This window comes from Lemur catta, chromosome 11 (assembly GCF_020740605.2).
Source record: "Lemur catta isolate mLemCat1 chromosome 11, mLemCat1.pri, whole genome shotgun sequence".
Lineage (NCBI taxonomy): Eukaryota > Metazoa > Chordata > Mammalia > Primates > Lemuridae > Lemur > Lemur catta.
In genome coordinates, this window is record NC_059138.1 from 18,184,614 (window position 1) to 18,211,850 (window position 27,237).

At 52.8% G+C, this 27,237-nt stretch overlaps 1 protein-coding gene across 1 annotated transcript in view; it reads left to right on the forward strand.

The window, feature by feature from the left end:
- Positions 1-27,237, forward strand: part of PLXNA4 (plexin A4) — a 345,855-nt gene that overhangs the window by 276,769 nt on the left and 41,849 nt on the right. The window contains exons 12-20 of the mRNA XM_045564696.1: positions 3,376-3,527; positions 7,559-7,676; positions 13,952-14,088; positions 15,262-15,426; positions 18,269-18,362; positions 18,839-19,078; positions 19,726-19,872; positions 20,524-20,758; positions 24,166-24,308. Of these exons, the coding sequence (XP_045420652.1) occupies positions 3,376-3,527; positions 7,559-7,676; positions 13,952-14,088; positions 15,262-15,426; positions 18,269-18,362; positions 18,839-19,078; positions 19,726-19,872; positions 20,524-20,758; positions 24,166-24,308 (1,431 nt within the window). The remainder of the gene's footprint in view (positions 1-3,375; positions 3,528-7,558; positions 7,677-13,951; positions 14,089-15,261; positions 15,427-18,268; positions 18,363-18,838; positions 19,079-19,725; positions 19,873-20,523; positions 20,759-24,165; positions 24,309-27,237) is intronic.

A 27,237-nucleotide genomic window follows, 5' to 3' on the forward strand; every position in this document is an offset into this window, starting at 1 on the left:
AGAGGTAAACATGCAGAGACGTGGGTCACGGAGAACAGGGTTTGAATCCAGCCTCCACCAGCTAACTGCTGGGTAGCTCAGGGCTAAGTCACCACTGTCTGCGTCTCACCTTCCTCATCTCTGCGGTGGGCCTGAGCACAGGAGGATTACACGAGTGTACACACGCAAAGTGCCCGTGCTCTGTGCCCAGCCAGGGGACCCTCCCCAGCCCCCTCCCCATTCATCATCATTAAAATCATTGCCAGGGATGTCCAGGCCAAGGGAATCACTGCCCCTGCGGTGGATTTAGGTAGCCCCGTCTCTTCAGTTCCCCACTGCCCACTCCCAGCAGAAAGGCCACCTAAGCTCCCCCTTTCTACTGTGGCTGGGGTCCCTTGCCCACCTCTCAAAATAAAGAAGAGGGGTGCATCGCTCTATCCACATGTTCCTCCACAGCTACAGCTGTGCTTCTAGCACAGCGCTTAGCACATAGTAGGTGCTCAAAACCTCTTTGCCAGTGTGGACGCTGGTGCTCATGGTGAAGCAGCTGGGGCGGGGGAGGGGGAGGAGAAGAGGAAGAAGGGAGCTCAGGCTCTGCCTCAGTAAACAGTGAGGACACACTGGTCGCCAGCTTCGTGCACAGTTTCGCAAATGCACACGTCGCCGGATAATCTAATAAGACAGGCGCAATCACATGCCTTTTCCGTGTGTAGTGTGTGACAGCTTGCATGGCACCTTCATACCTGCTACCTCACCTGTCCTCACAACACCCTGTTTTGTCAGGTTGCTGGGCTGCCCTCACAAAGCATCTCAAACTGGGCGGCTTGAGCAGCAGCCTCGCAGTTCTGGAGGCAGACGTCCAAGATCAAGGCGTCAGCGGGGTTGGTTCCCTCAAGGGCTGGGAGGGAGAATCTGCACCAGGTCCCTTCCCCTGCCCTGTGGATGGCGGTCTTCTCCACGTGGGACTCCCACCGTCCTCGTCTGTGCACGTCTCTATGTGTCCAAAGGTCCCTTTTCATGAGGTCATACTGTGCTAAAGCCCACCCTGCTGACCTCACTTAAACCTGGGGCCTCTGTGAAGATTCTGTCTTCAAATAAGGTCACATTCTCAAGTACTAAGGGTTAGGACTTCAACATGTGAGTTTGGCGTGGGGACAGAATTCCAACCCATAGTTCCTGCCACCGCCAAGGTTATTATCACCCTGTCCCAGACAGAGAGACCAGTGCTCAGAGAAGGGCATTTACTCTAACCAAGTGCAAACAAAATGGGCCCGAGTCCCAGGTCTCTTGATCCCTAGACGAACATCCCCTACACCGCAGGGGTGAGACTTGGCACCCACTCCCCACGTGTGCACGTGCACCAGGGATGTGTAGAAGCAGGCAGGATCTGAGCTTTTGTGAGCGAACAGCCTCACCCAGCAAAGCGGCCCCTTGGGGTGGCCCTCAAAATGCGCCCACCTTTCAGCCCTCTACCCTCCACGTCCCCGCTTGTCTAGACTCTCAGCCCCCACTTCAGTCTCCTGCACAGGTAGGAATCTAAGCAGTGATTCTCAAACTGGGAGAACATATTTGCGCATTTAACTTGTAGAATGACCCGGAAGAGGAGGCAGGTGGACATCCCCTCTCCCCACTGCTTCACCCCACACCCCAGCCAGGGCTCCCTTCCCACCCCCACTCTCTCCCCTGCAACTGCACGATGGAGCCGCTGCTCCCAGTGCCCGTCATGGGAAACCATCCCTGGGGGCCGCCGCACGTGGCAGCTGATGGTGTGTCTGGTGCAGTTGGTGGGACTTGCTTCTTTCTTGGCCAGGGTCCAAGAAAATCACAGGGAGGAGACGGCAAATTAAACAAATCTCCCTGCGACGCAGGCTGTTTACTGCCTTCTTGCTGGCATCGGCCCTGGGGGAACCTGGGAAACCGAGGACTGGGCCAGAGATAAAACTCCTTTTTCAGGATGACAAACTAGGGTTAGAATATCATGGGGATGCGCTGCCAGGAGCCAGTGGCACTTTGGGCACCAGCTGGGCAGGCATTTGGGAAGAACATACACTCCCCTCCCTGCCGCCTTCACATCTGTCCATCTCCGTCACACAGAAATGCACCCGTGTCTCCAGGGAAGCGCTTTTCCCCTGTGATGGGACGCGCTTGTGCACATGCTCACACCTGTGCACGTGTTCACCACACACACGCCCACCTGCACACGGGGCATGCGTGGGAGGCAGCAGGTAGCTGGCCTGTTGTCGCTGAGCAGCCTCACCTGGCAGAGCCGCTCATTCCTTTCACTTCCCTCACCTTTCACCCTCGCCCCAGGATGCTGTCCCCAGCTGTGACCACAGCTGTGACCCTGCAGGATGGGGAGGGGAGGACACGCTGGAAAGGGCTAGAGTCAGGCTCTCTGGGCTCCTTGCGTTGCAATCGCACTGACGTTGGCCACGATCCAGGCTGGTGCTCAGGTCACCAGCAATGGGAGCCGGCCCTGCTCTGGTCTATAGAGTACGGCAAGTCATGGTGACAGTGTGTCAACTGCACACCTCAAGGCAGGCCCTCCTGACATGTCAATCACGGGTTTTGAACACCGATGGCGACCTCCTAGGAGGGAAAGCCACTCATTTTGACCATTGTATGAGGGTAAAGTTTAAATTTAACCCAAATCCATGGGGCACCAAGCCTAAAATGGAAGGCCAAGGGATGGCAAGAAATGCCCATACAATTCCAGAAAGACGTTTGGATAGTTGTGGGTTCCAGCACAGTTACAGCGCAAGATGCAAAGGTGGTGCTGTCACTGCAAAGGCCCCAGGGAGAGGTGAGACACGGTCCCTGTCCACAGACTCGGGATCGCAAGGGAGGGGGCTGTGGGTGGGAAGGACGAGGAACCAGGCACCAGTAATTGTGACTATGTGAGTGACACAAAGAAGGTGCCTTGGAATTTCAGCAGAGAGAAAGAAAATGGGGTTCTGGGAAGTGACATTTGAGAAGTGTCTCAAAAGGTGGGTAGGATTACCGTGGGGTGGAGGGCTCTGGGCTGGCAGCAGGGGTTTTAGTTTTCCCTGAGAGTGAACAAACACAAGCAGACACCAGAAGGTTTTGATCCCAGTTTCCTGTGAATCACCCAGTAGCAATGCTGATCACGTTGCATCCCGTCTCTTCTCCTATGAAACGGGAAGATGTTCCACGGGCTCGGAACCCTGCTCCTAAGACCACAAACAGACACGGGCTGCTTTGCCCAAAGCTACTGCCCACTGATTGCCCCAGGCTTTGGGTGTCCCCACGGACTTGGACCAGGCAGGGTCGTGGGCACAGAGGAGAGAAAAGCCGGCAGCATCTCCTGGCCCCATCAGCGAGTGAGTGAGGGCTGCGTCTTGGTGCCTGTCCAATCATCTCTCTTCCCCTCTCCAGATAATCCCAGTGACAGGCCCCCGGGAAGGGGGCACCAAGGTCACCATCCGAGGGGAGAACCTGGGCCTGGAATTCCGCGACATCGCCTCGCATGTCAAGGTGGCCGGTGTGGAGTGCAGCCCTTTGGTGGATGGCTACGTCCCTGCAGAACAGTAAGTGAAGCCACCCTGAGACATGGGAGGAAGAGGAGGGGAGGGAAGATAAGTCGGTATCAGGGACTCCCTGGTCTCCAACAGATGGCGGGAGAAAGAGGAGAATGCCCTAATATTCTAGGACTTCAGCTCCTTACCCGCTGAACCAGCCAGCTACCATGTCGGGGAGCGTAGAGAGGGAGAGAAGAGAAGCGTGGCTGTTACCAACTTTGAGTATGCGGGGTGGAGGTGACACAGAACAAAATTAAAATGTGCAAGAGAAGCGTGAGTTCAATTCCCTTTGCTGTCCCTGGCTCCCCCCGCAGCATTCCCCCACCATGAGGCTGATCCTGGACCACTCTCTTCAGAGACTGAAAATGAAATTCCACACCCATTCTCAGGCCCGTGGGTACTTCGGATTGTTTTTCTCTTTGCAAAGTCTGCTGCCCACTGAGAGGGTTGTTCAACGGCGACCTTGGCCTGGAACCCAGCCAGTGCAGGAGGTTTGCAAATCATGGATTGCCTTGTAAATAAGTGAGCACCATTTTCCAGCCCAGCAAACACAGCTATGGAATGTTTACCAGCACAATAGCATCTATATTCCACACCAGCTTTGTTGTCCCTCCTGGAGCAAAACCTTGTCACTTGTCCTGTGTGTATAAAAGTTATTGACTCTTCACAAGGCCTCCATTAGGTATGCCAGTGCAGTTTCCATTTCTGCTTGCTGGGTCTTACCCAGATTTAGTGATTCTAAACCTTCAGGACTGCCATCCTCAGTTCTCCCTCATTTGCATCAGGATCCTCCCAAGGCACTCAGAGGATGTCGGGTGATTTAAGGATCTAGTCTTGGTAGGACTCACCTTCCTGGTCCATCATCGCTTAGTTACCAGAAGATCTTTCTTTGGCTCCTTCAACTTGTTGAGGCATTTCCAGAACAAGACCAAAGCAGGCTGCTACTGATATATAATGATTTGGGGAATCTTAAAATATCCTACTTTAAACCTACATAGCCAGATGTCAAAAGTTTTGTTATAAAGCCTCATGATTAAAATATTATTATACTAACTCCATCAGCAGAATAAGATCGAACACCCAGAAAAAGAATCCCCATATGTAAAAATGTAGTTAGTATATGATAGAGGTTGCATTTCAAATCAGCAAGGAAAGGTGAGATCATTCAATAATTGGTACTGGTTAACTCCCCGGAAAAAGTACAATATCAGATCCATGTTTCACATTATGCACCAAAATAAATCCCAGACGGATTAAAGAGTTAAGTTTAAAAAATGAAACTGTGAAAGGATTAGAAGAAAATACAGGTGAAAATTTATTTGATCTTGGGAAGAGGAAGGTTTCAAACAGCAAAAGAAGAAATTATAAGGAAAAAGATGAGGGGATTTGAGTACATAAATCTTTAAAACGTGTGCATCAGATATCATTGTAAGCAAAATAGAAATGTGAATGATAAACCTGGAATCTGGTTATACCCTATCGCAGATAATAGATACTTTTTCTTAACATATAAAGAGGTTTTACAAACAAAAGGCAAAGATCACAAAAAAACAAGCAAAGAGCTTGTATAATTCACAAGATATACAAAGAACCAAAAGCCATATAAAAAAAAAATGTTTAACAGCAGTAGTAATCAATGAAATGCAAATTAAAACAATGGGGAACAATGTTAAAAAGTGAATGCCCAGTGCAGATGAGAGGCAAGCTGTGGGAAGTTGCTGACTTCTTTGATCACGGTGAGAGGGTAAACTGGGACAAACTTTCTGGAAGGCAATTTGGAAATACGTGTCAAAATTCTTTAGCCTGGCCATCCCACTTCTAGAACATTCCCTAAATAACAAGACTGCATGAACATTTATTTGCAAGAATGCTTATTTCAGCCTTATTTGTAATAGTAAACATTCAGAAGCAATTTGCATGTCCAAAAATAGGGAATTTAATCAGTTATTGTGTATGCATAGGATAGTAAACTACACAGCCATTAAATCTGATATTAGAAAAGAATCATGGCCAAGCATGTACTCGAGGCTTATTAAGCAAGAATACAGGTTATCAAGTAGAATGCAGAGTTACTAATTAATTTTGTAAAAGAAAAGCAAGACTGAACACATATACACCCAAATGTTGACAATGGATACTTCTGAGTGGTGCAGTTGGTTGGGAGGGTGTATGTATGACAAATGCTTTTACATACTTTCCGTATTTTTTCACATTGAACATGTATTAATTATGTTATTTGGACAGAAATGTATGTATTTGTGCAGGACCCTTACCCAGAAATTTCTCCCAAGAGAAACACAAAACCTAGAAACCGTAAAGTAAAAGAACAACCAATTTAACCACACAGATACTTTTAAGCTTTAGTTCAGCAAAAGACATTGGAAACACAGTTGAAAGATGACTAACAAGGAGAAAATAATTGCAATATTTATAATACATGAAAATTAATACTCCCAATTCAGAAGTTTCTGCAAAAAGACAATCTATCAGCAAAACAGAGAGAAGGCTTCATTCAGCAGAGAAGTCAAAGGAAAGGCTATGCAAGATTAGAAAAAAAAAACCCACATGAAAACATGTGCAACCTCACTAGTAATCATGGAAATTAAAAGTAAAATGAGATCTCTTTCCCCTATTATATTGGAAAAACTTTCAAAGGATTGCGAATATCTAGTTTTGGCCAAAGAGTGGACCACTGATAGAAGTGGAAATTGGCACAGCCTTTTTGGAGCATTATTTGGCTTTACCTATCAAATGTTATTAAATCCACAAACCGTTTGACCCAGTAAGTTCCCTCCTTAGGAATCTATTCCAATAAATATACAACGCTTAAGGATGTGCGCATAAGTTGGTTCATTTTGCAGAATTATTTGGAGTAAGAGAAAAAGCAGGAGAATTAAATGCTTATCTGTAGGAGGATGGTTATTATGTAAATGATGGTGCAGTCATGTTATGAAATACTATGAAGTTGTTAAAAAGAATAAACTAGAGCTGTATTCTGAGTGCCATGAAGGAAAGTCTCTGCTATAGTGTTGAGTAAAAACAGGTGTTTACAACAGTAGGTATGGTATGTTTTGCTTTTATCTTAAGAAAAGTACATACATCTTTCTCTACATATATTTGTATACAAGGGCTATCTGGAAAGTATCCAGCCATGGATGCAGTGGATACATGAATACAATGGCTGGATACTTTCCAGGCAGTCCTCGTATAATTATATATGTGTGTATGTATGATATATTTATGTTTATGTGCATGCATGCATATAAAACATAAATATATATGCATACTTGTATATATGTGTGTGTGTATGCAAATATATACATTTGTGCAAGTTGCCTAACTTGACTGTGCCTTGGATTCTTCATTTGTAAAATGCAGAGTATATATATCTATGTCTGCAAGAATATATATAGCAAATTTTTGAGTGGTTAGGAGTGAAGAAAGAAGCACTCACTCCTTACTGCCACACTTCTGTACTGTTTGTTTTTAAAGGGTATGAACAAATTTTATAATTAAAGCAATAAAAATTTTTAAAAAGAGAAAATTTTAAACACAAGTACTTCTCGCCCAGCTGGGAAGCAGGGCTGGCTGGGGGCAGACAGCTCCTCACTGAGGCAGCCTGAGCACTGAGAGCACGAAGCTCCTAGGTCAGGGCCTGGAAAACAGGGCAGCTCCACGTTCTGGGCTTGACTTGCTTGTGGCCTTGGGTAGGTTACCTTACCTCTCTGGGCTCTGCCAGCTCTAGTCCCTGAGCCGCGGCTGGCACATTCCCTCCCATTTAGTTAACAGATGAAGGGACAAACATGCACTGGGGACTGAGCATCTGGGGTCGGAACACAGGGACCCTCTCCTAGGCTCCCTCAACATTTCCTAACAGCCAAGAAGGAGCCCCTGCAGGGAGCAATCCGGGTATCATTATCCCCTTCTCCCTGCCGATCCCTGAGACCCTACTGCAGAGAAAGGGGCCAGGGTCAGTGCTATGGGCCCAGGGTCATGGCTGGGAATCCTGTAACCCACAGGGTCTCCTCTGTTCCCTGCAGGATTGTGTGCGAGATGGGGGAGGCCAAGCCCAGCCAGCACGCGGGCTTCGTGGAGATCTGTGTGGCCGTGTGTCGACCCGAGTTCATGGCCCGGTCCTCGCAGCTCTACTACTTCATGGTGAGTCCTGGCCACCAGCAGCCTGGCAGGAGCAGGCCACAGACCTCACTACCACGATTGCTGAGTCCCTCGAGACCTCAGTGGGCAAACCCAGGGCAAGAAGCCTCTATGCAAGCCCCACTAAATTCATGGGAGTCCTGTCCTACAGTGGGGGAGAGCACAGGCTTTGAAGTCTGGAGGACCTGGATTCAAATCCAGACTCCGCTGTGCCTGGCTGTGTGGCTGCAGGTGCGTTGCTTTAGCTCTCGGGGCCATGTCCCCATGTGGCGGGTGGCACGGGAGGTAGGCGACAGTAGGGACTTTGCATGGAGACTCCTAGGATTTGAGACTGGGCTGTGTCACTTACTACCTGGGTGAACTTGGGCAAGTTGTTTAATATTTTTGTGCCTCAGTTTCTTCATTTTTAAAATGGGGATAATAAGAGCATCTACCCCATGATCTTGTGAAAATGACGTAAAATGTGTTTATTACTTCTAGTATCATTTATTTTATTATTTCTGCAACTGCCACCTGTGTGCTCACGGCCCATCATCCCATCACCCTCATCCCACCACCCCAATGTCTTAGTCCCTTTTCTGCTTCTATGGAGAATGCCTGAGGCTGAGTAATTTACAAAGAACAGGCATTTGTTTGGCTCACGGTCCTGGAGGCTGGGAAGTCCAGGACTGAGGGTCTGCATCTGGGGAGGGCCCTCTGGCCTCGTCGTCCCCTGGCAGAAGGTGGAAGGGCAGGAGAGCACTCGCAAAAGTGTAAGAGAGGGCCAGACTCACTTTTATAACAAACCCACTCCACGATAACAAACCCACTCCTGTGGTAGTGACATTAATCTCTTAAAGTCCCACATCTCAGCAATGGTGCACTGGCGATTAAGCTTCCAACACATGACTGTGGGGGACACATTCAAACCAGCAGCCACTCACCATCATCCCATCCTGCGGCCCCCTTACCCCTGCCCCACATCTCGTTCCCACCTCCCACCTGCCATCTCCCTCCACCCGCCTCTCCCCCACCACCCCGTCCCCATCCTGTGGCCTCTCTGGGATCTCACCCCAATCCTGGAATTCCCTCCAGCCTGCACCCTCCCATCCCTGCAAACACTGCCTCACAGGTGGTTTTGGGGGGCAGGGGCTTTGGGAACCCCTCAGCCTTGTGATTACGGGGATGGTGGAGACACGTGCACATTCTCTGCCACTCGTGATCCTGAGCTGCTCGTGGATGCCAAAAGCCTGAAGTGATGGATTTCATGCCTGGGCATCAAATGCCCTGAACTATGTCATGGAAGTCTGGCTTTCACCTTTTCTCCCTCCCTCCTCCCCTCCTCCTCTCCTTCCTCCCTCCCTTCCTCCCTTCATCCTCCTTTCTCTCCTCTGCCCTCTTCCTTCTTCTTCCTTCTCCTTCAACTGGTGGCCATTTATCCCCTGCACAATACCTCTCACCAGATTATTGGATAAATACTTGTTTGAGCTGAATTTTGTAATGTGATGGCTCTGGCCACAGTGGAGAATAAGACCCGCCCCAGCCCTCCCTCAGGAGGCCCGCAGTCTGGGAGGGGAGCGACGGCCCCCCAGGCAGGAGGACTGAGCACAGACATGAATGAGCTCAGGGCCGAACCTCAGAGAGCTGCTCCCACCTGGGCCTGTGGCTGCGTCCCCCACCCCTGCTGCCTGGAAGCCAGCCGGCCTCTGGACACAGTGGCTGTCACTGAACACGCACGGGGACTCATATAATGAGAACATGTACATAGGGTGGGGTTCATGGAGATGTTATTTAAACAAATAAACTTATTTGTTTACGATTTAGACCCCCACTTTCTTCTAAAATGAGGGAATTTCTAGGTTAAACCCGGTACACATTAAGACAGCCAGTGATAAATGTATACACATTTATATGTAAAGCATGTACATATATATTGTATATTATATATACATAGAAAGACAGAGATTGAGACAGAGAGACAATACTCGCCAGGTACTTGCTAACATCGGCCGTGAGATCTGGCTCTGATGCCACCTGGCGGCTGAGGTGGAGAGGGAGGGGACTGCTGCATGGCCACACAAGCCCTGCCGTCCTTGGCCCGTCCACTGCCCAGAGGAGTTTTCCATCTGTGGCCGTGACAGTGGCTCTGGTGACAGCACTAGAGCTGCCCTGACTCCATTAAGCTGAGGGCTCCTTTGAGCCTCAGCTGCCTCCACCGGGGTCTCCAGCCAGGCCTCCCACCTCCGTGACCAGATCACAGGCCACAGCCACGCAGGTGTCCTGCCATCGTCACCACGTGGCCCATGCTGGCTGTCGGCTCCCGCGGACAGTGCATCCTCCTCTCTTGGCCGTCCCATGGGTGGCCTGTCCCCAGGCCTGCAGTGCTGGTGGGCTGGGCTCAGCTTCCCTTAACTCCTGATACCAACCTGTCACCCTGTCCCGAGTCCTCCTTTTCCCATTCTCTTTGCCACCACAATGGCCTCCTTAGATCTTCCCCTTGCCTTTCTCTCTGCACCCCTTGTAATCCACCTACCACCACAGAAATGCCACTATCGACAGGTCAGCCCCACCTCCAGAAGAGCCTGTGAGCTGTTGTCCAGGCTCCTGGCCTGGCCACCCACACACCCAGTCCCACTTCTCCAGGCTTTGTGTTCCCCGCTGCCCGCCCATCCCCACCTCCTTCCCTGGCACCGAGCCGGGACCCCTGATTCCTCAGAGCCCGGAACATGCAGACCCGAGCTGTGGGTGCCCATGGGCCCTGCGGCCCACCCGTCACAGGGACTCCCTCCGTGGGTCCTCTCTGTGCCCTGCTCCTCTTGTCAGAGAGGACCCCTGTCCCACCCCTGTGGAGACTAATTAATTAGCCTCCACAGCTGCCCAGGTAATTCTAACGTGCATCCTGGCCGAGGACCCCTGGCCCCCACACGGGAGTGAGAGCCCTGTGCCCGGTGCACTCCACTCTGTTCTAATTCCGATAGCGAGCCTGTGTGTTAGACACTGGAAAGTCCCGTTGCTCTCAGGAAAGGTGTCGTCTTGCCTGCATGGTCGTTCTACCCTGGAGCAGGCTGTGTTGAGTTTGGAGTATTAAGGGAGAACATGATTTTCCACGTAGTGGGAGGCAGTTCCCAGCAACTGCACCAAAAGATGGGAACAAAGGGAGGGAGGGGCAAGGGTGGGTAGGGAGGAGGAGAGGCAGGTCAGGGAGGGTGACAGTGGATGCCACAAGGCAGATAGACAGGCTTTGGTCCCAGGAGCCCTGGGGCTCAGGCTCGCATCACTTTTCTGCATGAGGGGAGTCTCTAAGGACCAGCCCTGGGCCCCATGTCTGCTGTATGGTCTTTCAGGGAGGAGGAGGGGTGCGAGGGTCCCCCACAGAGCCCCTAGGGGTTCTGGGTGGAAATGAGGGACAGACATCTCTGTGAGCCTCCTCAGGGAGTTGGAAAGGGACACAATCCCCCTCTGTCATGCTCCCTGCGTCTCAGAGCCCTCACTGCTGGCCTTCCCACCTGGCAAGGCAGCTCAGGGGTGGCACTCCTTGGACCGCCCCCCCACACAGAAGCCCCCGGCCCCCCTGGAGTCCTGGCACAGCTGGGGAGCCCCTTCCCCAGGGTCATCTGGGGACTTGGGGCATGAGGGGGAGCCCCTCCCCAGTGCCCAGGCTGCGTGCAGAGTTTGAGTCTTCCTCAGTTTCCCTCCACAGTCAGGCCAGACTCTGATTGTGGGTTTATTCACCCAAAACCCAGACCCAAACGCCAAGCCCAAGGCCCCCGAATGAGCACTCAGAGCTGTCACAGCTGTCGCCAGAGGTCTCCGTGCAGGGAATGCTTCTCCGGTTCTCTGTACCCCCGTCTTGGAGACAAGCGAAGAGGTGGCAAGGAACGCGGAATCTGATTCCCCCGTGCAAGCCCACCGTGAAATATTTATGAAGCATGACTTGAATAATTAATAGTTTCTCACAACTCTAAAACATGTCTCCATAACATCCTCTCCCCACCCCCGGAATAATTCCCCGCCAGCCGGCCCCTTGACAGCGCCACCGCGGAGCTTGCTGGGACTTCCTCACTCTGCCTCTGCTAGGACCCCTCACCTGCAGGCTGCCAGGGAGCGCCCACCCCCATCCCCCGTCTATTGTAACTTCCTTGTGCTTTTTTTCCCCTTTTTTAAAATTTCAAAATATTAAGGGGGTACAAATGTTTTTGTTACAGGGATACCTTATGTAATGCTTCGTTTGACTGTATCTCTCTAGGACAATCCTGCCTCAAAGGCGGTGTGCACAGACTCTCTCCCTCTTTCTCTCACTTTCCCTTCCCTCTCTGGGGAGGTCAGCAGTGCCCCTTTACAAGGGGACAAAGGGACCATTTGGAGAGGTACATGCTACAGAACAAGAAAACTCTCAAGGACCTTAGAGATAACCACTTTTTTGCCTAGACCCCTGATTTTGTGATCAGAGAGGTTAAGTGTCTTGTCTAGAGTCACACAGCATGACCCCGGCAGAGCTGAAAAGGGAGGCCTCTTTCCACAGCCTCATCCCACCCTCTTCCTGGTTGAGCCAGGAACAGAGTCTGGCTTACAAGCTGTTCCTTGGCTTGGCCCATGCTGTGGGGATGCCGGACCTGGGATCCAGAGACAGGACACTGGGAGGTGGGGAGGCAGGCCGGGGGCTGCAGTCGTTGCGTGTCCCCAGACCTGGATGTGCACATGCCAGGTGGTGGGTGTGCAGACTCTGCTGGGGCCTTCCTTCTCCGGAGGTATCACTAAGGAGGGGAGGTTGCCAGCCACTCCCAGGAGCCCAGTGGGCCAGACGTTCTGTGCTGAATTCTTTAAGGGGGCGGTAGCTGGGGAAGGGAGAGGGAAATCTTCATTTAAATGCAGATACAGGCTTCTCACCTGGGACTGAAGAAAGTTTTTCCATTAAAATGCTAATGAAAGAACAAACTGCAACTCCAAATCCCCAGCTGTCAAGGGCTTTTTTCTGCCCTGCCCCCACTGAGAACCCCACTCCTCAGCAGTCCCATCCTGGCCCAGGGCTACCGCAGCCCTTGACAGCAACTGATCCTTTTTTCATCTCTCCCGGAGTTTCCCTGGGGCCCTCCCGTCCCATTGCTCTGCGCCTGGGTGCTGTGGGCAGCTCTCTGGAGAGGCCTGCGGTAGGGGCAAGTCACCTTCCCAAGAACAGAGACTGTAGATTGGAGGGTGGTTGAGAATGTGAGCTCTGGAGTTAGATCTCAGTTGTGCCACTTTTTAGCTCTGTGACCTTGGAAAACTTACTTAACCTCTCTGAATCTCCTCTGTAAAATAGGTAGTAATACGTACTTTATAGAACTGATTGGTGATTAAATTATATATGTACGTATCTATTGCTACAGATGAAAACTATACAGCCTAACACTTAAAAAATCAGTACATGGCAGCTATTATTATTACTGTTATTAGTATAGAGATGCAATTCTCAGGGTCCGGAACATTGCCTATCTACAGTACTAATACAAAAAAACACAAACTCTGTAAAAAATGTAAACAAGGTTATTCTGAGTCGAAAATGTGTGATCATGGCTGAGGGAGCCATGCCCAGCAAGTCTCGAGCAAGTGGTCCCAAGGTGGTGAGGTTACAGTTTGTCTTTACACATGGTAGGGAGACAGGAATTGCAGGTAAAATCAGAAATCAATACACGGAAGGTGTGCATTGGTTTGGCCCAAAAAGGCAGGACATCTTCAAGAAGGGTGGAGACTTATAGTTTATAGGTGGGTTCAAAGATTCTTTGATTTCTAATAGTTAAACAAATAAACCTTTTTCTAAAGCCTTGGAATGTTTTAAGTTAAGGAGTTAATCAGAGACAAGCCACAATACTTGAGGGATCTGTTAAGCAAATTGGTGACCTGTAGTGATTTAACCTTTGCCCTGCGTGGCCTTAGGTCTTGTTAATAATTTAGTGTCTTATTGTCACAAAGAGTGTGTTGTGTCAGTCTTGTGATCTCTGTTTTGACATTATGCCAGTCAATTGTCCTATCTAACCTCTAGAAGGGAAGGGTATGAGAGGCTGTCCAACCTCCTTTCCCATCATGGCCAGGTTTCCTGGGGTCTCCTTGGCCAAGAGGGGGGTCCGTTCAGATAGCAGGAGGGCTTGGGATTTTATTTTAGTTCACAACACAAGCCTAACAAAAGTGCCGTGGCCCTCTGGGAGGTCACCATTACTAATATTCCAGAAGGGAGCTGGGAAGTGGGGTAGGGCCTCAGGCCTGCCCAGAAGCCCCCTCCATCCTGTCCTGGTGGTGTCTCAGGCCACGTCCTTTCTGCACAGACGCTGACTCTCTCGGACCTGAAGCCCAGCCGGGGACCCATGTCTGGGGGCACCCAAGTGACCATCACCGGCACCAACCTGAACGCCGGCAGCAACGTGGTGGTGATGTTCGGGACGCAGCCCTGCCTCTTCCACAGGTAACTCCCTCGCTGCAGCCCAGGAGGGGCAGGGCTAGACAAGAAAATCACCGAAAATCACCGCAGGGCAGCTTGGGTGCCCTGCAGAGCGGGGACAGGCTGCCAAATGCAGGGACTTCCCAGGCTAACTCCTTGGAAGTCCTTCCTCTTCCCTGAGGCAGTGGGTGTTCTCTTGGGAGACGACTTCAGCTCAGTCTGGAGACCTGCCAGGCTGCCCCACCTGGGCAGGCCCATCATGCTACGGCCCCTTCATTTGGTGCCCCCACGGCACCCCCTCTGCAGAACCCGGGGGTGCCCCAGAACACAGTCTGGACTCCACAACTGGAGCCCATTTACTGGGGTCAGGTCCTCTCCAGGTGCTGCAGAGCCAGCTGGGCCTGCCAGGAGCGGATAGGAGCAGCGACCCCAGACGGGCGCACCTGCTATGGCAGGGGTAGGGGGCAGGAGGGAGGCAGGAGGTGCGTCCAGTGAGCACTCAAGGAGATGTGGCCAGGGACACACCCTCAGCTGACCTGGGGGTCTCTAGAGAGAGGTTTTCTGCAGGGAGCTATGTTGAGAGCCGTGATAGACCTCAAGTCAGACTAGGCCAGGCCGCGCAGCACTGGTGTTCAAGAAGCGATTACTCTGACGCTTGTCAGAGTGGTAAGGAAGACTTTGTCCAGGACTGTTGCAATTGACGTCACGACTGCAGCGGTAGGGGAGAGAGACCTGGCTCAACTCCAAATATGACAAAGATAGCTGGGGGGTGGGGATTTACAGCCAACGGGCAGAGTGAGGGGCCGGGGCGGAATCACTAGAGGAGCTGTCGGGGGCAGGAGGGCTCATGCTAACCCGACTTAGGATTCTGGCTGGAGGCAGGCCAGGGTGAGCAGGCACCAAGGCATGAGGAATTTGATCAGTTGTCAAGGTGATCACATATCAGGTGTGGGGGCTTCTCGCCAAACAGACCTAGCAGGATCCAGCAAGAACAGGGCTGTGCAGACCAAAGACAGACCCGAGGATGGGAGTCAGAGGAGCCTGCCCAAAGTTGGGTCAAGGACAGCATCTTGTCACTGGTCCTCGAGCTGTGTGTCTAGGGCAGCGCTCACCCACTGCCTCTGAGGACCCCTGACCCAGGGCCACCGTCCTGCTTTCACCCAGGCACCCAGCGCTGTCTCTCTCCCCTCCCTCCAGGCGATCTCCATCCTACATCATCTGCAACACCACGTCCTCAGACGAGGTGCTGGAGATGAAGGTGATGGTGCAGGTGGACAGGGCCAAGATCCACCAGGACCTGGTCTTCCAGTACGTGGAGGACCCCACCATCGTGCGGATCGAGCCAGAGTGGAGCATCGTCAGGTAGGAGCTGCCCCAGGTGGATCTTAATGCCTACACACCTCAGTTTCCCTTCCTGGCTCTCAAAAGCTGAGGAGAGTTCTGGGGGCCCGGTCCTGCTTGGGGTACTGATGAACTGGGGTTGGTTCCAAGCACCCCCAAATCAGACCTTTGTACTGTGGCTCCCCCCTCCGCTGGCAGCATCTTCGTGCAGGACCCGGCCTGGAGGCCAAGCTCTGACCAGCAAGAGCCCACCTTGGAGGACTGGCTCTGTGCTGGGGGCCCTGTCCCCATCCCACAGTGACTGTCAGGGTGCCAGTCCACTCCACTCACTTCTGGCAAACGTGGGCAATAACTGTGGTCCTGAGGGGTGTGGGAGAAGAGTCAGATCAGGCTTGACTTCGTGGCCTGCCCTGGAAGGAAGCCATGTCCTGACCCTGGAGGCTCCCTCTGGGCAGCCATCCCTGTGCTCCCGGAGCCTCCCGGCGGCCAGTCCTTGTCTCATTGTGACCTCCAGCTGCCTTCGTATGTTTGTCGTTCCCTCTGCAGCAACATCCTCAAGGACAGAGTTTGGGTTCTGTTTCCTGCTCTTTCTCAGTCCCCAACAGTGATGCACTGAATACATCCCGGAGGGAGGGGATGAGGCATTTGATGCTGTTAGAGAAAGACCCCGGAGCAGGGACTGGGGACCTTCGGTGCCGGTTCTCGCTTAGCCACTCACCTTGGGCAGGTTGCACACTCTTCCTGGGCCTCCACCGCTGGGGATCTGGGAACTCCAGGGTCTCTAGGGTCTCTTGGGCGGTGAGTCTCACACTGGGGGAGGAGCTGTGGGCCACAGCAGGGGTCTGCCTTTGCAGGCCCTGGAGGGCAGGGAGTGAGCAGGTGCTGCAGAGGGCATCCTCTCGGCAAGGCTGGGGAGATCGCTGGGAAAGCTCTGTGTCAGGCCGCGTGGGGACAGAACAAGGGCTTGGGCTCAGCCCTGCCCCACTGCTTACCAGCCTGGTGACCTTAAGAGCTATCTAACCTCCCTGGGGCCAGAGCTCCTCACCTGTCACCCCCCTCACAGGCTCTGAGGGAACCAGTGAGAGGCGAAGGCGCAGTGCACTGCCCAGCCCTAGGGGTGCAGGCCTCCCACTGTCTGCTTCTGGGGGAGCAGGCGGGCAGTGCACACAGAAGTGGCCTCCTGAGCTGAGGCGGGCAGGGACGCCTCCAGTCCAGGGAACAGCCCTTTACACCAGGGGTCAGCAAACTCCATCCGTGGGCCAAATCTGGCTGGCCACTTGTTCTTGTAAATAAAGTTTTATTGGTGCACAGCCGTGCTCATTCGTGTATGTTCTGTCCATAGCTGCTTTCTCACCACCGCAGCAGAGTTGAGCAATTGCAACAGGGACCATATGGCCATAAAGCCTACAATATTTACTACCCGGCCCTTTATAGAAAGAGTTTGCCACCCCCTGCCTTGAACCCAAAGGAAAGGCAGCCTTTGCCTGCTGAGCTGAGACGGGCTGTTCCCAGCAGCTGCTCTGTAAGGCCCAAACCTACGCTTTAGCCACCATCTGAAAGCAGGTGCGGAAGACGAGGCGTGGAGAGGAGGCGGCCTGGGAAAGCTCTGGGGGCTCTGACCCTGTGCCTCAGCCAGCACACGCTGCCTCTGCTGAGGAGCTCACAGCCCAGTCCAATTCAGTCCTTCCTTGTGCCGCTGTCACAGAGATGGAGGTGCCATCCTCCCTGTGCTCAGCCGCTGTCCCCTAATCGTGCTCAGATCACGAGGGAGCTCGGAGCACGTTCTGGGGCATTTGGGAACTGCGTGCCAAACTGGTGACTGAGAAGGTGGGAAGGTGGCTGTAGGGCTGGACACCAGAAGCTCAACTCCAGCACTGCCTCTCTGGGTCTCACAGGACTCTTCCTGCGCATGCGTGTGTGTGTGTGTGTGTGTGTGTGTGTGTGTGTGTGTGTGTGCGCACGCACACGCGTGTGCCTGTGTGCAAGGAGAGGGGGCGAGTAACCAGCAGTATGAAGATGGGCAGGTGGATAGATGGGTAGGAACGAATGTGGGTGTGGCTGTCATGGATTCTTTACCTACCGAGCATGTAACTTGCTAAAGCAGGATTCTTCTCAAAGAGGCTCCCTTGACTGGGGATCAGGTTATTCCTCGTTTCTTTTTGAAGAGCCTTCAAGGAAGGTTCAGTCCCGTAGGGTACTGCCCACCCCTCCATGCCCGCATCTCAGCCACCCTAAGGATGCACACCGGAGTCCAGGTTTCCTTTGTAAAAGGCTACACAAGACGGACCTCCTGGGCCCTCCCCGTTGGTGGTCCCGTGCCAGCCAGGGTGCAGGAGGCCGAGTTTCAGAGCATTTGCTTTAGCTCTCAGCTGGACTGAAGCCTCCAGGGTGGAAGTTTGTAGTGCGATCGCCCTGGGGGAGCAGGCTGAGCCCCCCGAGGGTGTGGCAGGGATGGTCTGGAGCGAGGCTCACATTAGGCCCAACCCATGTAAAAAGAGTGGCCAGACTGGTGAGGACCTGGGGTGGGGGGTTGCAGAGAAGAAGCTGGCTCAGATCAGGGGGCCTGGGAGAGCCAAGGGGGCTGTGCCATAGACCAGGCCTCCACGGGGCGTCCACGCTGTGAATGCACTCAGGGAAGGGCGGCCACGGACATCTGGTCATCGCTGTCTTCCCCTTGGCTGCTGAGATGCTCGTCCTTATTATTATGCAGTCAGCTTGTCATCCTGGCCCCTGTGAACATTATTATGCTGCCTGGTTATCATGGTCCTTACTGTCATAGCTCAACTCGATTACCGTCATCGTCGAGTGCCATTGCTCTTCCTGTGCTTGTGATTCACACGCCTCCTTCTTTCTTCCCGGTCAGTGGCAACACACCCATCGCCGTGTGGGGGACACACCTGGACCTCATACAGAACCCCCAGATCCGCGCCAAGCACGGAGGGAAGGAGCACATCAACGTGAGTCCCGGGCTGGCGGGGCTCGCCGGGCTGCCACTCCGCGGGCTGCTTCCCCAAAGGGTGGGGGCTTCAAGGACTCTCTGCCCATACTCAGATGACCCACAGCCTGGGGCAGCCCTGAGCACTGGGACGGTGGGTTGGGGGCAGACAAGGGCAATTTCACTTCTTGGCATGCAGGCATAGAGGAGCAAGGACTCCGGGAGTTTCCGGGCTTTCATACCCTTACTCCGTCCTTCCAACTAGTCCCTGCCACACGCACTGTGAGCAAAACCGGAGCTGGGTGCCACCTGCAGAGCTTATTCCTGAGTGCCCCAGTGTGTGGTCTGGCTCCAGAGGAGCTGTGACTGGTCCATAATCCTCCCACATTGACCCCATGGTATACTAACAGCACCTGGGAGGCCCGGTGTGTGCACTGGGGCGGTGGGCGTGTGGGGGTATACTGCATAGACCCCCCCCACCTCTGGCTTGCCCTGCAGATCTGCGAGGTTCTGAACGCCACTGAGATGACCTGCCAGGCTCCAGCCCTCGCTCTGGGTCCCGACCACCAGTCTGACCTGACCGAGCGGCCTGAGGAGTTTGGCTTCATCCTGGACAACGTCCAGTCCCTGCTCATCCTCAACAAGACCAATTTCACCTACTACCCAAACCCTGTGTTTGAGGCCTTTGGCCCCTCGGGGATCCTGGAGCTCAAGCCCGGCACGCCCATCATCCTAAAGGTGCAGAGAGTGATGGGCAGGTGGGGAGGAGGGTGGGCAGCACTGCACGTCACAGACACAGCCAGGAGTCACAGGTTTCTGCCACATTCCACAGCCAGCATCCTTTGCAGAAGTTGCAGCAGAGCCCAGAGTCTGATAAATGTTCTCTCTGCATTTGTGTTGGGAAGAAAACTCGCTTTACAGGCAGTTTCATGCAGGGCAGGCAGATGCACCCTGGCTATTCGACTCCCAAGCTTTGTTTGTCTTGAGAGTCCAAGAACTGGGAGGTCAGAAGCCCCCACGGCTTCCTTCTAGGTGGCCTTTCACAAACCACAGCATAGAGTTTCTTCACAGCATGGATTGCAAATTAATTTTAACTCACATGACAATTTGAATCAACCAGTGGTGACTAACTCCAACTCTGTGTTAAGAAAGATTCTGAGGCTGCATTTGGGATAAGCTGAAAAGAGTACTTGACAATTGATTTCCCGAGGGGAGGAAGGAACAATGGTGGTATATATGCACCATGGATATTTTGGACTTATTGCCAAAGGTGGCCTCTTCAGCTCACCAGCAGGATGGGACCACTGGGTGTGAGGACCTGGCAGTCAGCCGGCAGCAGTGGTCCTGACTCTGGGCTGGGAACCGGGGCTTTCCTGTCCATGCAGGGCAAGAACCTGATCCCTCCCGTGGCCGGGGGCAACGTGAAGCTGAACTACACCGTGCTGGTCGGGGAGAAGCCATGCACTGTGACCGTGTCTGATGTGCAGCTGCTCTGCGAGTCCCCAAACCTCATCGGCAGGCACAAAGTGATGGTGAGGCTGGCGGGATCCACCCCCAGATGGAGTGGGCACCATGGGTGCAGATGTGAGGGGTCCAGCTCCATCCCAGGCCACCGGGGCTTTCCAGGAGGGGATTCTAGCCCACCGTGAACTTCCCTTGTACCTACCTCACATCCCAAGTTCCTTCCTCCTGTCCCTCTTTGGAGCCTCTCTCTTCCGTGCTGTCGTCCTCTCCCCGCTGGCTGGAGGAACGGTAAGGGAGTGCGGAGCGGCACTGAGTGCTGTGCTAGGTCACCTGCGGTAGGCGAGAGAGCTTTCAGGGGCAAGGCCGTGTTGGCCCGGGGCAGTGCACAATACCATGTTCTGTGCCTCAGTCGTCCTCCCGTCTAGCGGGGGCGAATCTTACAGGAGCCTGTCACTGGCGCCATGGCACACCGTGCTGAGGTCCCAGCTGAGGGCTCTTTCCTTATGAAGATGACAATGCTGAATAGGAGGACCTACGGGTTTTCACCTGCGGGTGGCCTCACCCGCCCCTTCCCCCAGCCCCCGCCTGCCCTGCCGTAGGTGGCAGTGACGAGACTCCTCCCAGGCAGTGCTTTCCCTCATCCCGCCCTGGGTGACCCGGACTCTTCCCCGGGCTGCTCTGCCCTCACACCCAGCTCCCCTCGCCCGGTGTGCCCGCAGGCCCGTGTCGGCGGCATGGAGTACTCCCCGGGCATGGTGTACATCGCCCCGGACAGCCCGCTCAGCCTGCCCGCCATCGTCAGCATCGCGGTGGCCGGCGGCCTCCTCATCATCTTCATCGTGGCCGTGCTCATCGCCTACAAACGCAAGTCCCGTGAGAGCGACCTCACGCTGAAGCGGCTGCAGATGCAGATGGACAACCTGGAGTCCCGCGTAGCCCTGGAGTGCAAGGAAGGTACTGAGTGACCAGGTGGCCGCGGCCCATGCCAGACGCTGTGTGTGCATGTGCGTGTGTGCATGTGTGTGTATGCACATGCGTGTGCGTCTCACATACAAGCAAGCAGGGGCAGCAGGCAGCAGTGCTGAAGGCCGTGTGTCCTACCTGCAGAGCCCTGAGCCCGAGTCCAGACCCAACCCATGCCCAGCAGGCCCCACCCGGCAGCACCAGGTGAATTGAGGCCTCTCTGCCCTCTCCTTCCAGGTGTCAGATTGGGATCATCTCAACCCCCCCTAGAGCAGCCTCCAGACCTGGAATCCTGGCTGGGTGGGCTTTACACTCTAGGAGACGCCTGGGGGTGTCCTGACGTGACCCATTCCAGCAATCTCCAGCTCTCTTCCTAGAGCAGGAAAGTAAGCTGCAGGGCTGATCCGTGATTTAGAAGGAAGAGTGTTTCCCAGATTGTATTTAAAAAAAATTACAAACACCACCGTAAAGTGAAATCAGCTGCACTAAATCCAAGAAGGAAATTCAGGCATCAGACTCTTGTAACCCCCAGGATATCATTTTGTGAGCCACCCTGGGGGGATCAGAGCCGGTTCTTTGCCGTAGATTTATACGTGGCGTAAACCCGCCCTGTACCTGGGGCTCTCACATCACGCCGCGTCCCACCAGGGCGGCCACGGCTCTTTTTGATGGGGAAGTGGATCCATTCTGCCCCCTCTCCACATCCTTCAGCTGTCAACACAGCATCCGCCTTGTGGGACTGTTAATTACTGCCTTTTATTATATTTACGCTGCTTAATTTTTTTCTCCGCAATGTACTCTTTCCTCTAATTAGGTGTAGTGATTAGAATCTCTTTTATGTGTGGCAGGCACGAGGCTTTGAATGTTGGAAGAGCTTGGTGACTTCAAGGAAAGCTGCAGACCGATAAAAAGCCAACCCCCTCCTTCTCCTCCCCGCAGGCTGAGCACCCCACCTGGGAGGGGACAGCCACGGGGAGTGTGAACGTCCCCAGAAAGGGAGGACTCAACAGTCAGACAGGCGTCCAGCCCCCGAGTGTCAGTGGAGGCCCCAAGAGGGAGCCTTGGCTGGGGGAGGGCTGGCTGCAGGGTGGGAAGGGGGGTCCTACAGCAAAGGACTGTGGATCAGCCATGGCGGCGCTTCCCAGGGGTTCCCAGAGCTGGCTGCTGGACGTTTGCAGGGCGGCGCTGGCACAGCAAAGGTGTCTTCTTGGGGACTTTACAGTCGTCCAGGATGTCACTCACTCACAACCCATGAGGCGCCCAGCCTGGCCCTTCATAAGCCTGAACTTCTGATATATAAACACACAAAAGTGTGTGTGCACACACTCCCACCCCACACACGCCCACACACTCATAGCCATGCTCACACACTCATGCAGCCACACACACTGATACACACCAACATACACGCTCAGGCACTTGTGTACTCACACACTGACACACCCATGTACTCACACTCATACACACTCACGCACCCATACACATTCATACACACCAACATGCACACTCATACACACTGACATACACACTCATGAACTTACGTACTCACGCTAACATACTGACATGCACACTCATGCACTCACACTCATACACACTGACATACATACTTATGCACTCACACTAACACACTCTCACATACACTCACTGACAGACTCACACTCAGAAGCATTTGTGCAGCACACTCATGCCCGTGCACACATTCCCACACACTCCTATAAGCATACACACACGTGTTCCTCACTTGGGACATACACCAGTGTTTGCTGGGACTTTGGTGACAGCACATGTTGAAAGGCCTATTGACACCCCTTTTACACACACACGTACACACATCAGTGCAGGTTCCCCTTGGATGCCTTTGGGTTATCTGTCGTCAGGGCCACTCTACGTGGCAAGAACCCCTGTGTCCGTGTGACCAGAGCAGAGGGGAAGGGGTGCAGGGAAAGAGGAGCAACAAGAGGGTCTCCAACGGCCTTTCCATGTGTCCAGGTGGTGTCCCCTTTGTCCTTGCAAAGGAGCAGCCTTGAGATTCTCCTGGCACCGACAGCCAAACCCGTGGGCCTCAAGTCTGCTGTGCAGGCTGGAGCTGCACCAAATGCACTGGGAAGGGCGAGCGGGGCTCCTGTTGCAGTTCCTGGGGTGGCTGTGTTGTGTTTATGTGACCATCACAGCCCACTGTGCTCGCTTTTGGGGGCTCTAGACCCATGTTGGGCTTGTGAATCCCATCTGAGCTCATTCGCAAAGTATTTTCTCCTATTCTTCAGTTCATATAAATAGAAATATTGGGGAGCAGAGGATGGGTAAATTCACACCTAACGGGTGTCGTTCGTGCTGCCTGGGGGATGGGCACGCTTGTAGCTCTGAACAGGCAATGCAAAGGCAATTTAAGTGACCAAAGCATTTGTACCCCCATAATATTCTGAAATTAAAAAAATAAAAAAAATAGAAATATTGGTTAGTCTATGTCCACTGGCTGTTCTTCTTTGCTGACATGTGTTACTCCATCCCAGTTGTGCATGTGCATATGTGCATGTGTGTGCACACGTGCATGTGTGTGTGTGTGTGCGTGCACCAGGGAGAAAGGCAGAGCCAGGAAGGCTGGTGCCTCACCTTTGAGGACATCCTGTGGTGGAGGGTGGCCCTAGAGGGAGACGCGCCCAGGTTGGAATGTGATGACCACTGCGGGGCTGCACAGCGTGGACTGTCCCATATGGGGCTTTGTGACTCTGGCCATCTGGAGGCCTGAGCTGCCTCCACCCGCAGCAGTGCCCACATGCTGATCATAATTCACCACCAAGTAGCATCACTTTGAGGCAGGAAGGACAAAGACATCTCCTGTGTATTTACACAGAAGGAATATATTATCGTGGCCGAGCCTCTGTTCCAGCCCCATTTGGAGGTTCAGTGGCTCCAGTGAGCTTCATGGTCCAGAACTGGCCCTTCAAACATTTTTCTTTTATCAGAAGAAATGGTTCTGAAATCCTCAAGGAAACCTTGTATAAAACAGCATCAGAAACAGATCCTTCACCACTGGAACATCTCCCTTCTCTCACCCATCCCTCTACATCCCCGCCAGCACATTTTGCAAACCAGAGCCCTTCATCTTTGGCTGGGTGGTCCCTGCTGGCCCCAGCAATAGCATGGATCTGTGGACAGCCTCCCCAGCCCCCACACTTTGGAAGGGATTTGGCCCCAAGACAAGTGTCCTTGCACTTTCTCCCATGCTAATGCCATTCATCCTGGCTACTTAAACACCCCCTCCCCAGTTGTTCCCGCACATCTGTGGTCCACTGCACAGGTCTCCTGGGGGTCTGAGTGAGGGTTCAGCACCCTCGGAGATGGGGGCGGCTCTTGGGCCCACCCCACCCAGCAGTCTCACAGCCTTCTCTTCCTGCCAGCTTTTGCCGAGCTGCAGACAGACATCCACGAGTTGACCAGTGACCTGGATGGAGCTGGGATTCCCTTCTTGGACTACAGGACTTACACCATGCGGGTGCTGTTCCCGGGAATTGAAGACCACCCTGTCCTCCGGGACCTCGAGGTGAGAAGCGGTACCCCATCCTGGCCTTAGAGCAGGGAGCGTGTTGGCGATCTTCAAGTCCATCCTCATCCGGAGGTGAGAAAGTTGAAGCCAGGCAGGGACACAACTTGCCCAGGGTCCCTCAGCTTGTTGGCACCCAGACGGAGATGGGGCCAAGCCCCCTCAGAACAGAGGTGTGAGTAGGGCTTCAGGTCGTAGGGGGTCATGGAGCCCTTTGAAAATTAAATGGATGTTGTAGAACTTTTCCCCAGAAAAACTACATATATGCAGAAACAAAAAATATGGCAGCTAAATTGAGGAAGTTCATGGACCATTATTTAAGAAACCAGGCTACGGGGGATTTTATTCACACAGTCGGTGCTCAACATGTAAGGGATTTTACCACTTGGTGCTTAGTTGGAAAAGATAAACGTTGTATTTGGAAAGGAGGGGGAAATGTGAATGATAAAATCTTACCGTCTCTTCTACCAGCAGGGACCTCATCTCCTAAACATTTTATCCCACTTCCTGTCCACATGGTATCTGGCTTATGTACATATTTACATTACTCTTTATTCCAAAGGCGCTTTAGAATGGCTTGCAGAGATAAATACCAGAGAAAAGTGAAATGTATAAATGAGGGAACCAGGACAAAATAATAATCATAAGGAATAATCACTGTTAGTTGACTGTTGCTAATATCCTGGCACAGGTCAAGCACTTTGCATGCATGCATTCACTTAACCTCCCAAGAACCCTGTGGAGTAGGAAGCCCATTTTACAGGGACAAGACCAAGGGATGACTGAGTTCAGTGGTTGCCTGGGGCCACAGAGCTGGTGGGGGCGGAGTGAGGGTCTGAGCCCAGGCAGTTAGACTTGAGCCCTCACTCCCAATGACAACCTGTGCACTCGACTTCCAGGTGCCATGTCCATGGCCTTATGGCTCTGGGTACTTATCAGGATGGATCCAACGTCTATAGCCAGGGCAACAACAGAAATAAGATCGATTCCAAGATTTACATTGTCCATAAAATAAAAATAGACCCGTCCCTCAGGAGGCACATGGTTTTTCAGGTACTGACACCTGAGGGTCTGTCTGCATGGGCTTTCCAAAGGGGATGCTGCAGACTGTCACCTCTGCAGTAAGCCCAGCAAGTCCTCAGCGACATTCACAACACACACATTACCCCAAACTAGCTTGTTGAATGAAGCGTGTTTGTGTGTGCGTGTCTGTAGCGAGGGCAGGGGCGTTTCTGTCTGGGGGGCTCCCCTTGGCCGATAGACACCAAGAGACACTTCCTGAGACTGGAGACGGTGGTCTCTGTGTCCTCGCTGATGATTCATCTTTTCTGTCTGCCTACATACATGTGTATGTGCGTGCATGTGTGGATGCGTGTGCCCACACACAGAGCACTATGTGCGTCACGATACTTTCTCTACCCGTTTCCTGGGTCATGCTCCCTGACTGTGTCCCTCCCCCATTCCCACTCACGTTTCTCTCTTTTTCTCTCTCCTCCAGCCTCACCTTTTGTTTGCTTCAGAATACCAGGGTTCTTAGGGCGCTGGAGAGTATGCTAGTTCCTGGTTAAAGGGAGACACGAGAGTGATGAAAAGATAAGACGTGTATGAATGTGTGTGTGTGAGTGTGATCTGGTGTGTAGACTGTGCCCATACCTTATTTATCTTTGCAATTCTAACTTCCAGCAGAGCGGGGTGCTTGGCACAGGACAGGCGTGTGGGAACTGGTGAATGACTGAATAAATGAATATCTGTGTGTCCAAATCAGGGTGAAAAGGGCCATCCTGCGGGGAAATTATGTTTGAACATCCCGTGTCTCCTGTGGACGGGGTGGAGAACAATCTAAATAAGAATCCAACGAGGCTGAGTATATACAGTTATTCTCCTTTCTTCACTAACTCAAAATTCCAAGTCTAAGTAAGTTTCTTTTATGGATGTAACTTTTAAATCATATTTTCTAAGAACTTTTACCACCCACATTAGCGTGGGGCTATGTGAGATCCATCTCCCCTGTGAAATCCAGGGATCATTTGTGCGTCACTGTTTTCTTATTCATTTGCTTCCAGTCCCTTCTTGCCCTAGAATTGTTTCTCCCTCTTGGTGCTCGGGGCTCTGAGTACAGGAACAAGCCGCTGATGAACCTAAAGCAGTGTTTCCCGACCCTTTCAGCCACTGGGATGCCTGCCTGCTGTGTGGGAGTGGGAGGAAGGAGGTGTCCTCTTGCTCCAGGCTGTCCTGGGGGGTGGGCCACCAGGCCCCCTCATCTGGGGCCCTCTGGGTGCAGTCCAGGCATTCAGGGAAGGGGCTTCCCAGGCACTAGTCATGCCCCAATCCTTTAAAACCGCAGAGCAGTCAATCACCCGCTCCCAATTTCAACCTATCATTGGCTCCTAAACTCTAACCTATTGGGTTACAATTAAAATTTACTATCCAGTTTTATACTCGCAGACTTCAACTCAATTAGAGAACCGTCTGGTGCATAAAGAAAGTCTTGTTTCAGAGTGGCATTTACTTTGGGGGAGGGTGGCAGGCTACAGAGGGGAATTGTTCTGGGTACTCCTCACCAAGACACTTTACTTCCATCTCCTCCCTTCATAAAATGGGGAGAAAAGTCCTGCCATCTGTACCCCAAAACACCGTGCGGATGCATGAGCTATCTGGGAAACTCTGGGCAAAGGGATGTGTGAAAAGCAGTCCACAGCGCTGGAAAGGCAGGTAATAAACTGGCTGTTTAAGTGTGCACGGTGCGTGCCGAGCACTCTGCATACATTATCTTATTTAATGTCCATAAAACATTATGGTGCAGGCACTCATGGCCTCACTCTGCAGATGAGGCGGTAGAGCCCAGAGGTGGTTGAGTTTCCCTCCACACGAGTCACCGTGGTCTCTCTGGTTCCAAAACCCATGCTGCCGAACAGGATGCTATTTCATT